The 12,715-nt window shown below is 41.8% G+C and overlaps 1 protein-coding gene across 1 annotated transcript; it reads left to right on the forward strand.

The window, feature by feature from the left end:
* Positions 1-5,505: 5,505 nt before the first annotated feature.
* Positions 5,506-7,697, forward strand: LOC149067990 (uncharacterized). Its single transcript, XM_089251701.1, has one exon. The coding sequence runs from the start codon at positions 5,702-5,704 to the stop codon at positions 6,902-6,904; it is 1,203 nt and encodes a 400-aa protein (XP_089107827.1). The 5' UTR covers positions 5,506-5,701; the 3' UTR covers positions 6,905-7,697.
* Positions 7,698-12,715: the final 5,018 nt, after the last annotated feature.

The following is a 12,715-nucleotide window of genomic DNA, read 5'->3' on the forward strand; positions in this document are numbered from 1 at the left end:
GCGAGTGTTAGTTCAGGTGCCCAATAACTATACAAAGATTTTTTTCCGTTTTTGGGGTACCGAGTAAGATGCGTATTTGGCTCAAAAGTGTAGTGTCATGTGAATTTTTACTTTTGGAAACTTTCAAAAAATGTTATGTATAACGAAAGCCCAAACTGTCGCCCCTTACAACCAGCCGTCCGGGTGCACCGCACCCCTTGCACCCTCACTTAAGCCGCCCCTGCATCTATACTCTGCAGTGTTTCCCAACCTTTTTCATCAGTCCATGGTCCCCCTTTGGAAGACGTTTTTTCTCATGGTACCCTTGTCTAATCTGCCCCCCCCCCGCCCCCCGTTCATCCCAGATCGAGATTCTTTCTACTTACCCAATTAAATTTAATCAAAACTGAATTTATAATGAACAAATATTTTATGAATGAAATTTAATTCTGGAATCCCATGGGCCAATCATGAATCCAGAAGTTAAGTGCTCATCCCTTCTAAGAGCCGAATGAAATGTGTAAAATATGGGATGATCCACAACGAACCTACAAAATCGACCCTCCTAACACATCACCCTGCTGGGTCCGTGCCTACCCTGGACTAGAGAGTTCAGCGAGCTTCCTTCTTGTCAAGGGTTTTATTCATGGCTTTCTCAGCATCGTGGGTCCCTGGGATAGGTTCCCCCCACCCAAAGTGATGTTCTGGGGCCTCATACTTAGCTGGAAGTAACCGCTTGCATATTTACATACTTATATTCGAAAATTATAAAACCGAATCTCACCATGTAGGGCCTCTCTAAGGAGGATGTGAGTCCCTGGGCTATAACATCATAGGGAGTGCCGTCTTAACGCATGGGCCCGGGGGCCCTCAAGAGAAGAGGGGCCTCACAAAAATGAGATACGGTTGAAATTTTCTAGAATTTACCAGGTAGGGCCTCAGAAAAACCCCTTGGCCCGGGAGCCCGTGATGCTGTTAAGACGGCCCTGATCATAGGCCCGTGGATTAAGATGGCCCTGGTTCTATGGACAGTTCTGCTGAAAGTAGTAACATTTTCTCCTACCATATTTCAGGTGAAAGCTCTAAATTCTTCACAACTCTCTGTGCCCCCCGCCCCCCGTCATACTTGTCATGGCTCCCCTTTCACCGGATTTTCACCCGTGGCCCCTTTTGAATATCTCAGGACCGTTACGGCCCCAGGTTGAGAACCACTGCTCTATTTCACGAGTGGTGGCCACACGTCAATCCCTATTGCCAGAGAATTCTGTTTCTAATTGTATAATCAATCGAAATATTTGATGGGGAAAAAAACACCAATATAACCATTGCCTTTTTCACATAATGGCACGTCATATTGGCCCCCAACAAAAAGCCCAAAAAAAAAGGAAGCCCTTCTTGTTGACTTGGGTGGTCCATCCCCGAACTAATTGGTTGCCGCTTCTCGTGTCATCCTACTCGTCACGCCCTAGACTCGCGTGGACACACACACAACACTCAACAATGACACGCGCTTGTCAACTTTTATGACTCTATTTTGGCTAATTTAAAAGCGTCCCGATGTGCAATTTTTCAAGATAAACGACACAACACAACAACACCCTTCCTTCTTTTTTTCTCCTTTGGTGGTGCCAGAGGGGCCCCCGTCTTTAGGGGGAGTGGGGTCCTCGGTAGTACAGCACTTCAGTGACTCGCCGCCAGACAAGAAGCTCCTCAATGACTTGTTTATGGTATTTTTTGGGGTGGTTCTTTTGGCCCTCATTGTACCCGATGGGCATTTAGGACAGGATGAGAGAAAGGACAAAAAATGGGTGTAGTCCCTCGGAGGGACCCACCGAAAATTCCATGCGCCAAAAAAGAGACGTTCCCTTGAACTTCAAAAAGTTGATTTTTATCAGTATTTTGCAGATGAGTGAAAGGGATTATAAAGATCGGGGGGGGGGGGGGGCACCGTGGCTCCGTGGCTACTCACTCGATGACTCGTATACCCCCCTTGGGAAATCATCTGCTTGTCAATCATTGATTTGAAAAGGTTTTTGGAGGTAACTTATCTTGATCTCAGCAGAAGCATTAAAAAAAAGCTCCAAACCTTGCGGCCCTGGGATTAGAAGCTTATTTACAGGAGCGTTTCACAATCTTGGGGCCCTGTCGCATGGCCCCCCCATAAGGGGGAGGCTGGCAGGGCTCCAGTCCTGGGGCCCGGGACGATTCTCATCATTTTTTGTTTTTTCACGCCATAAATTCACTATAAAGGGGCCCACTAAAAAGTCCGGTCTGAGGGCCAGCCAAAGGTCCCATCCTAGGGGCCCGCATCAGGATGTGGGAGCCATGGCCCTGTGATCAGAGGCGTATTTTCAGGAGGGGTTTAGCGAAAAAAAGCTCCAAACTTTGCGGCCCTGGGATTAGAACCTTATTTACAGGAGGGTTTCACAATCTTGGGGCCCTGTGATCAGAGGCGTATTTTCAGGAGGGTTTCACAATCTTGGGACCCTGGGATGAGAGGTGTATTTACTGGAAGTCCTGGAATCAGAGACGGATTTACTGGAAGTCCTGGAATCAGAGACGGATTTACGCAGGGGAGGGTTCGGCCCAGGGTGGCAAGTTCGGATCGGAGCGGCGGAAAATTAGTGGAATGAAAGAAGGGCGGCAAAATTTGCATATATAGCCGACTAGCGCGGAGTGAGACATGAGATTGTCACTATGTCCCATGTCATCGAAATTGGCGTATTTGCGGGAGGACACCCCGTTGCCCGCAAATACGACTCTGATCCCAGGGCCCCAAGATTGTCAAACCCCCCCCCCCTCCTCCTGTAAATATGCCTCTAAAGTGGAACTAGGGTAGTGACCGTTTAAAACAGTGATCTAGATATAGTGTGCGCAAGCTTGCAACCAAGTTACATACTTTCATACACGTCCCAAAGCCCTTAACGCACCCTGTGCACCTTGGGAGGGGACCCTTTAAAATTATAAACCTTCGAAAAGAAGGGGAGGGTCCCGTGCATCGATGGCCCCTGGTCGGAAAGTATCCCGCGTAATCCCATAGGTCGAAAACAAAGAAACCCATAAACGTGCATAGATTTGTCAAACTCATTCCATAATCGTACTTCAGATTCCGTATTATCGGGGTTAATAACATAATTGCACGAGCAAACTTCCTGCACGGACCGCCCCTCCCCCAACCATTAGAAGGGGTAATCCGTAATCTACAAGGGGGCGGACAAAAAATAAATAAATAAAGATAAGCCCGAGCTTATTACCAGATCGACTTCGATGGAGGTTCCGGTGTTATCTCCAAATGTAAATGTACAAGTACCACCTTATCTCACTTGCCTACGGAATCCAGGAAACTTCTTTGAAACCCTTTAAAGCGTATTATTTTCCAGGGAATGTTTTTGGCATGGGCGAACGGAGCATGTGTTCAGGGCCCTGAGAAGACTGAAGAGGTCAGAAGGGGCAGCTGCCCCGGACCGCAAAATTTAGGGGGGCAGCATATTTTAAATAAACACATAGAACACCGTTCTAAAATTATCGAATTTTGAATTGATAAAGACGACAAAATCATGCTTGCCCCGGGCAGCAATATGATAGAAAAGTCCTAGTTACGGCCCTGCCAGGCCGTACTAGCCTGCCACGCCTTACCTGAGGTAAAACGTGCGGGATCATCCCAACATTCATTGGATCATCCCGTATTTTACGGGACAGACAAATTTCTCTCATATTATTCGGCTCTTGGGAAGAGGGTGATCTTTATTTTATACTCACCGAGTGGTTGGTACGCAAACTCCTCGATGCGGGACTCCCTGCGGTAGCAATCATTTCTGTGGTCACAGTCGTCGTTTCTGTCGTACCCTAGTGTCAGAAAAGTTTTCTCACAAGGACGAACCGGGTATCGAACTCGCGATACCTCTAAATATCTTTTGGTACTTTAGGCGAGGTATTTTATATCGACCTAGGCTACAACGCCCTGCACTTTCTAAAACAAAAAATACCAGGGTAGTAATTCTGCCGAGCACTTGAATTCTTGAATTTTAAACAAATTATAGTAGGCTACTTCAAAAATTTAGCATCGTAATTAAAATATTGAAAAAATTGTGCCGTAGTTTAATTCGTTTTTGCAAATGAATTCAAAATTTTCATTTGAAAAATATTTTTGCAGGTGAATACTAAATATCTGATTTGACATTGAATGCAAAATTTTTCATTTGAAAATTTCCTGCGGATGAATGCAAAAATTTGTGATTTGAATATTTTGCAAGTGAATACAAATTTTTTTCATTTAAAGAATATTTTTGCTAGTGAATGCAAAATTTTTCGTCTGAAATTTTTTGCGGATGAATACAAATATTTCATCTGAAATTTTTTTGCTGATGAATGCTAAATTGGTGATTTGAATTTTTTTGCAAGTGAATGCAATTTTTTTGATTTGAAGAATATTTATGCAAGTGAATGCAAATTTTTTGATTTGAAGAATATTTATGCAAGTGAATGCAAATTTTTGATTTGAATTGTTTTTTCTGTAGATGAATGCAAAATTTTTGATCCATAAATTTTTTGGAAAAAAAATACAGAATTCGTAATTTTTTTTATTTTTTCGAATACAATGGATCCCGCTTATAATGTTTTTCAAAAAATCGTCATGAAAAAATGTTGTAAGCGGGAAAACACTTTAAACGGGAAATCTTGAGAATTTATTAGAGTTGAGGAAACTAAAATAAGTCTTACTAAGTGGGAACGTTATAAGCGGGATCTACTGTAAACGCAAAACTTCTGATTTACAATTTTTTTATATATTATCTCTAATAATAATATTACAAATATACTACACGCACACAGACACATAGTAAATATATGGGAATTGTCCATTACCAAAAACCACAATCAATTATGAATACATAATCGTTTTGTTAAAGGTTCCATTGACCGTAAGGAGATCATAATGAAAAGGGCATGTTAACACGATCGGATAAAATGGAATTAGACTCAGCACAAAATGGCATCATTCTTGTATTGTGACCATTTCCATTGTTGAAAAAGCTCAAAAAATTGCGCGACTTTTCCCATTGAATTTGAGTGAATCACGCATTCATTCTTTGTTGCCTGTATCATTCAATTGAATTTCTTGAATAGCCCTCATACAACGCACACACCACGTTTTCAGAGCTCTGAATAATAATATTCACACTTGTAATGGAACTTTATGTATGAAATATAAAAAAGAAATAAAGTTTGTTTTTTTGTAATAAAAATTGAGCAAAACGATCTTTTTTCTTTAGAGCATTTTTTTTTTTTTTACGTTTTATAAAGCATTGTTGTTATATCGAAGTTTTTTTTAAGTCTCGGTAAAGCATGTAGTAGGGGGAAGGAGAGGAGGAAAGAGAGAAGACGTAATAACTTGACTCCTCCCATCAGAGTTCTGATTCGATAAAAGTTTGAAGCTCCGCCTACTGTGAGGATGCGAGCCAATCGCGGACGATATCTTTCCCGCTTTTGTTTGTATGAATGTTTCTTTGTGAAGGAAAGTGCGCATTGCAAAGTTGTGTGACGTTCGAGTAGGTCGGTAAATTCAATTCGTCCGCCAATTCGGTTAAGTTTAGATTTCGGTTATGTTCGATGAAAAATTGAATTTATTAGTTTAAAATTTACTTTTTTCGTGACGATTGTCATCTGACAAGAAACTAATTTCTTTGGGACTTTATAGAATTTTTTTTTTTCATATCGTGATTCCATGATGATGCCAGCAGGGATGTCGATCGCGAACAACGTCAACCACAACAGTTCCGCAGCCGCGAAAAATCAGAATCACATCCGGCGGCCGATGAACGCTTTCATGGTCTGGAGCAGGGCCCAGAGGCGTAAAATAGCTCTGGAACACCCCAAGATGCACAATTCTGAGATTAGCAAGCGTCTTGGTGCCGAATGGAAGTTGCTTGACGCCCAACAGAAGCGTCCGTTTATTGACGAAGCAAAGCGGTTGAGGGAACAGCACATGAGGGACCATCCGGACTACAAATACAGACCCCGAAGGAAACCCAAGCCGGCAAACAAGCCCATGGAAGCTGCTGCCTCGCCGTATGGTCTACAATATTTCCCTTCCGCTGTGGATCCACGTGCCTACATGCAGCAAGTCGGAGCCTACGACACTGAAAACCGTGCGGCGATGGTCACGAATTCCCTGTCTCCATACGGTTTGCATTTCTCACCCTACGGGGCTTTCAACAGCGAGCACCAGTCTCTGGGTGCCGCCTCAGACGCCCAGCAGAGCGGGTCCCCGTCGGCTGCCAGCATCAACCCCTACAAGATGTTCCCTTACGGCACGGGTGCCCCCACGTACGCCGGACATCACGCCCAAGATCGCGTTGACAGCAGCAGTAGTCCCACGTCTCAGCCTAGTCCGGACTCCGCACAGCCTCCGCCGAATGGACCCAGACCTCTCGGACTACCCATGAGCTTCTCCGCCTACCCGGGTGGCGCGGGTGCGTACAAGTCGGACTTCAGTCAGGACGGTCGATCCACCATGCCAGCACCTGCCGTCGCTCCGTATTCCATGTCTCTACAGTACATGAGCTCATCTCCGTACGGCGGTAATACGGCTTCGGGTACGCCGCCGTCGTCTTCGGAATCTCCAAATGGAATGATGACCAGGATCAAGAGTGAACCTCAACCCTCGAGTCCACCGATGGAGAACAACGGATCCGTGCCTGCACCTGGAACGTCCAGCAGCCCGATGGGACAATCCTCGCCATCAGTGTATGGAATGTATTCGTTGCCTCCTCCTCAAGTGTCCATGTCAGATTACATGCCGTTCTCGACGGGAGCCACCAGTACGGTAAGTCCGTACCATCCTCTATATATGGCAAATAGCGCACTGTGCAGCCAGGGCGTACTGCCGTCTTCTACGCCTAGGCGTAGCGTGTCCGTGATCATGTAAAAACACTCATTTCGTGAAACGGATCCCTACCGATGGGATCGCATTCAAAGTTCCTTAATCTTGTTTACCATTAGGCCAGTGACGTTCTGTGATCGGGTCAGCGGCGTACAAACGTGTGATTGTGATTCCAAGTATCATTGCAGTGTTGTAGCTAAGTCAATTCTCGGAAATCAGTGCATAGAAATCCCAAATTTTGACACTAATATCGTCGAGTACGAGACTGAACTTGTTTGTTCGGATGAATTTCGAAAGCAGACGATACGCTTAGAGGCAGACGGTACGTGTTTTGATCAGTTATGATCTATTAGTATCACTAGCAGACGACATTCTGAGCTCTCATACGAATATTTCCGCCAATCGGAGAACGTCTCAGACGTCACGTGACTCGAAAATAATTAGGACAATTTTTGTTGTATAATAACCAAGGCAATTCCAATCGACGCCAATTTGTTTTGTTGTGAAGTGTTATTTCTAATCAGTCGTCGGAAAATTTCTCACTGAGTATCTTTTCTTTACATCTAATTTGCATTTTAATTACATTATTGTTTATATTATAATAGTGCTTTGATATGACATTTTTTTTTCCTTTGGTACTAAATTTATATGAAAACTCAGGGAAAGGTGCACCTGGCAAATTGCTCAATTGATTAATTAGAACTGTGCTTAATTAGTGATATATAATTGCAGATTTATATATATTTTAACATGAATGTATAGTGTTTACGAATGACAAGCACATTATTTTCGACCCATTATTTGTAAATATTTAAGTGTGCCTTAATAAAGTAAATTTTCTTGTAAATTGGGTGAGAAACTGATTTATTAGGTTTAATTTTGATTTTAAATTATGATAGTTCAAGTTTTTATCCATGTGACAAGGTGTATTTCCATTTTTTAGTGTAATAATATACACAATTTTCGCAAGATTAGATCAGTTTCGCTTTTGGATTTCCACAAAGGAAGGTGGTGGTAGGGGGAGGGGGGGAGAAGGATTTATAGATCCTCCACGGAAATTAACTAATTACTCATATATTGAACAGCATGCTTAAGTTTATTGTTCCACCACAGGGGTCTTCAACGTTTCGGACACCAAGTCATACCGTGTAGTATTCTCGGTTGTTGTGAACAGGGTTCCCCAAATTTTAGTGAACACTTACTCTGAATTTATTTATTTCGTTAAATTTGAATTTTCAAACTATATTAAAGAATTCCTTTTGAGCAATTATTTTTTTTAATCAAATCTGAAATTTTTTTATTAACTTCCACATTACTTCCTTGTGATCAATTATTTTTTCATTAAATCGGAAATTTGTCCCCATTAGCCTGAACTTTTTTCGTTAATTTTAAATTTGGTTTATTTATGAAATTATTCCCAAAAATAATTTTTTCTTGATATTATAATCAATAATTGCAATTCTGTATCTACTTTTTCATTAGGAATATTTTTTAACAATTCTAAAATTATTTCTTTTGGGGTGTTTTTTAAGAATTTCTGTAATTATGTATACCTTTTGGATGCCGAATTTCTTCTCTAAATATATAGCCTGTGTTAAATCATGGGCTCAAAAATGTTTTTGGCCCAGGAGTCGCCCCCTCACCCGAGTTCGTTGCGACGACCCTTTTAATGTATCAAATGCACACAGCATTACTATTGAATCTGGAAAGTAAAGTTCTAGGAGTACGGGGCAGTAGATTCCAGTGGCCAAAGTTCTTGACTTTTTTTTAATTTAAGGAATTTTTCGACGTACAGTAGCTATTTTCTAAATTTGTTGCCACACAGGTTGAACCCCCCTTCCACCCGAAGAAATTTCTAGCCACAGCCCTGCTGTTAACTAAAGTTGCCTTTTCACCAAGCTTTACTACTCAGGAATTATTATGCCCCTAATTTCTGTCACTAGTTTATCCTTTTTAATTTCTTACTGCAGTGAGAAATTAAATTTTTTTCCTTTAATTCCAGGGCTGTCAGATTTGCTGCCCAGGTTAGATACCCATTTTTCCCCCAGGCCGGGGGAATTAGTCTATTGAAGTCGTCTTTTTTTTTTTTATCCAATGGAATGAGATGCCCATAAATAACGAATATAATTATATTTAAACCATATCAAAAGTACAGTAATCCAATAAGAGCAACAAAAAAACCCAATAATTATGATAAAATACAAATATATTGTCTATAAAAAATTATAGTTGTGTGTCTCCATTGGTGTACGCAAGGGGAGGGGGGTTTGGGGTTCTCACCTCTTCTGAAGCCGAGATTATGGTGTTACTTTGCAGGAAAACCGTAAACCCCCGCCACCCTCAGAAGAAAATTTCAGAATCCCCATTCCCCCCAGAAAATTCTGTGCACGCCTATGGTTGTCTCATCTAAGTATGGATAGCTTTTCGATTTATCCTAATATGTTTATCGCATTTCTTTTTTTAAACGTGTTAGAATTCCCGACCCCAGGAGATAGGCTATTCCATTTATTCAAAACCCTATTAAGAGAAAAACTTACGACACAACCTAGAATTATCCGTTACCAATCGATACCAGTGTCTTCCTGTCGGAGCACTTGACTGACGATGTATTGACTGGTGGTCCATTTTATCCATCCCGTTGGAAATTGTAAACAATTCGATCACATCCCCGACACCTGCGCTCTTCCAAAGTAAACATTCAAAAAAATCAAGTGTCTCTTCATAGCTTAAGCCCGTGTGCCAAAAAGAGCACTCCCCGGCTCTTCTCTGCACCCCCTCGACCAGGGGCGTAGCCAGAAATTTCGTTCGGGGGGGAACCACTTTCATTTCGGGGGGGGGGACCAAAGTGACAGAACAATAGATTTGGCCATCTTTTTCCCTTTTTTCGGTCATTTTCTCACATTTCGGGGGGGGGGGACCAGACCCCCAAGTCCCCCCCCCCCGGCTACGCCCTTGCCCTCGACCGTCTCATGGGGTGCCAGATGAAAAAAAAATTAAAATGATGAAAATTGAATTTTTCAATTTCTAAAAAAAAAAAATAAATGAAGCGTACCAATCAAGGCCGTAACTAGGATTTTTGCCGCCCCCCCCCCAACTTTAAAATTTGATAATTTTGTAATGTTCCCACTTAAAACTGCCGCCCCCTAAATTTCGTCGCTCGGCGCAGTTGGCCCACTCTAGTTACGGCCCTGATACCAAAATTTTGACGTGTCGCATCTGACTTCTGCTCGCAAAAATGTGCCATGCGAATTTTGCGTTGTAAAAGTTTCTTTTCCGATTAGCGAATCGTACTTGTTTTCCCATTTAGGTTGAGAAAAAAATTCCATTGTTTACTTAAAACTATTTCGTGGTTTGTTTATATTGGTACCTCGTGTCATTAGTAAGGCGCGTGTATACTATCGCGCCGATCTTGCAACGCACGACCCCGTGCAGCGGTTCTAATCAATCCGCTCGTGGGTACACAAACTTTCTTTGCGTTCGTTGAAGAAACCGATTCCAGGTGGGTCCAGTGAAAACAGCTCAAGACTCGTTCAATTTCGTACAAATTACTTGAACAACCAATTGCGAATGCTTTCATTGCATGATCCGCGCGCGCGCCTTTAGATTTGACGGAGACACGACTCAGGAAAAAACGTCAAAAAATTCAGTCAAGTATCAAAGAAACATTAATTAATAGTTGTTAGTATTGAGAGTGAAGAACTATCCAATGAATCTTTTTCTCCAAATCTCAGAAAAAAAATGTGTTTTTTTTTTAGTTTCGCATTTTAATTAAGAAAAACATGAAAACAATATTAAATACAAGGCCACAAAACAGGCAAAATGCCCAACGAGGTGGCTGAGAAAAAGATGCCCATAACAAATATGGGTGTCAAGGGAGTAGCGAGAGGGGACTTGGGGGTCTGTAAGACAAGTCGGGGCCCAGGCTCTGTCCCCGAAATGTGAGAAAATGACCAAATCTATTGTTCTATAACTTTGGTCTCTTCCCCCCAGCTACGCCCCTGATGGATGTCATATATTACAGCAACTCAATTAAAAGTGAAATCAAAAAATTATAAACAAAATAAATTTTCAACTAAAATCTTTAATTATAAACAAAATAACAAACAAATATTAGTCATAGTCGAAAAGACATCAAACAATAAATGACAGGATTAATGGAAATTAATTATTGGATAATTAATGTAATCAATTACATAACAAAAAAACTGAATTTTTTAAGCAGATGAAAAGCGTGTTATCAAAGTGGGTGCTGGAAAGAAAAGGTTGGGAACCAATGCTTTAGGACAGAGGTCTTCAACCTTTCTGCAGTCGCGAGCACTGTCTGTACCCATCATCAAAAGAACCCTATTACGGCAAGTTTAAATGGGTTGCTGCACGAAATTTTTCAAAAAAATGCATTTTTCAGTTTTTAAATACTATGAAATTTTCCGTGTTCAAGTTTTTGTTTTACCTGTACAAAAAATATTTTTCAAATATTTTAATATAAACTGCTGGCAGGCACGGCCGCAACTAGATGCTTGGTCAGCCGGGGCAAGCACGCATTTTGGCGCCCCCTCATAATGTCGAAGGAGAGGTTAAAGAGTGAAGTTTGCACCCCTTCTAGTTCTAGTCCGGGGCACCAGACCCACCTGCAACCCACTTAGTTGCGGTCCTGGTGGCAGGCATTACATATGCTAAACACACACATCACTAAAAAATGCCGTTTTCTCAAAACTAAGTTTTTTGTTAGATAAGGAACATTTTTTTCGAACACCACTCATTCAAATGTCTTGAAACTTTGTCTCTCTCAACACTGGTGTTACATACTTTTAACTCGGGCATTCAGGATTTTATTGAATTTTTTAATTTTAACAATATGTAACTTTTTCAAAAATCACCCAGATTTACCCACATTTTGTGCCATAAAAAATTTTTAATAAAAAAATCCTCGTGAAGTATATAACACCATAGTGTTGAGAGACACAGTTTCAAGACATTGGACATTTAGTGGGGGTTTCCTGCCACATCAATAATTTTAAAATTTGTATTGAATTCTCGATTTCTGAAATATTGAGTTGGCTTAGAGGTATGCGAAGCCCAGGAGATTAAATATGAAGTAATTGCCCCGGACCTATACTTATGAGTTGGATATTCATGCAATAACATTGATTTAATTGATTTCAATGTTATATCTTCTCAGGCAGGAAAATTAATGTCCGTATTGTTTTTAATATTGAACTGCATAAATTCATATACACTGAAGAGCCAAAAATACTGGTTCACCTGCCTAATATCGTGTAGGCACTAGAGCCCGCAGAAGTGCCGCAACACGACGTGGCATGGACTCGACTAATGTCTGAAGTAGTGCTGGAGGTAACTGACACCATGAATCCTGCAGGGCTGTCCATAACTCCGTAGATGTAAGAGGGGTAGGAGATCTCTTCTGAACAGCACGTTGCAAGGCATCCCAGATATGTTCATGTCTGGGGATTTTGGTGGCCAGCGGAAGTGTCACCTAAAGTCAGAAGAGTGTTCCTGGAGCCACTTTGTAGCAATTCTGGACGTGTAGGGTGTCGCATTGTCCTGCTGAAACTGTCTCTCATCCGGACAATGGTCGATAGAGCCTGGGCGGTGCACGGAATGAAATGAAAATGAAATGCTGAAACTGTCCAAGTCCGTCAGAACGCACAATGGACATGAATGGGTGCAGGTGATCAGACAGGATGCTTACGTACCTGTCACCTGTCAGAGTCGTATCTAGACGTATCAGGGGTCCCATTTCACGCCAACTGCACACGCCCCATACCATCACAGAGCCTCCACCAGCTTGAACAGTCCCCTGTTGGCATGTAGAGTCCATGGATTCATGAGGTTGTC

This window comes from Pholcus phalangioides, unplaced genomic scaffold (assembly GCF_987345545.1).
Source record: "Pholcus phalangioides strain wild (caught in Gottingen) unplaced genomic scaffold, Ppha-v1.0 ptg000027l_1, whole genome shotgun sequence".
Lineage (NCBI taxonomy): Eukaryota > Metazoa > Arthropoda > Arachnida > Araneae > Pholcidae > Pholcus > Pholcus phalangioides.

Coding starts and splice junctions, on each gene's coding strand:
- LOC149067990 (XM_089251701.1), top strand. CDS start 5,702: ATGATGATGCCAGCAGGGATGTCGATCGCGAACAACGTCAACCACAAC.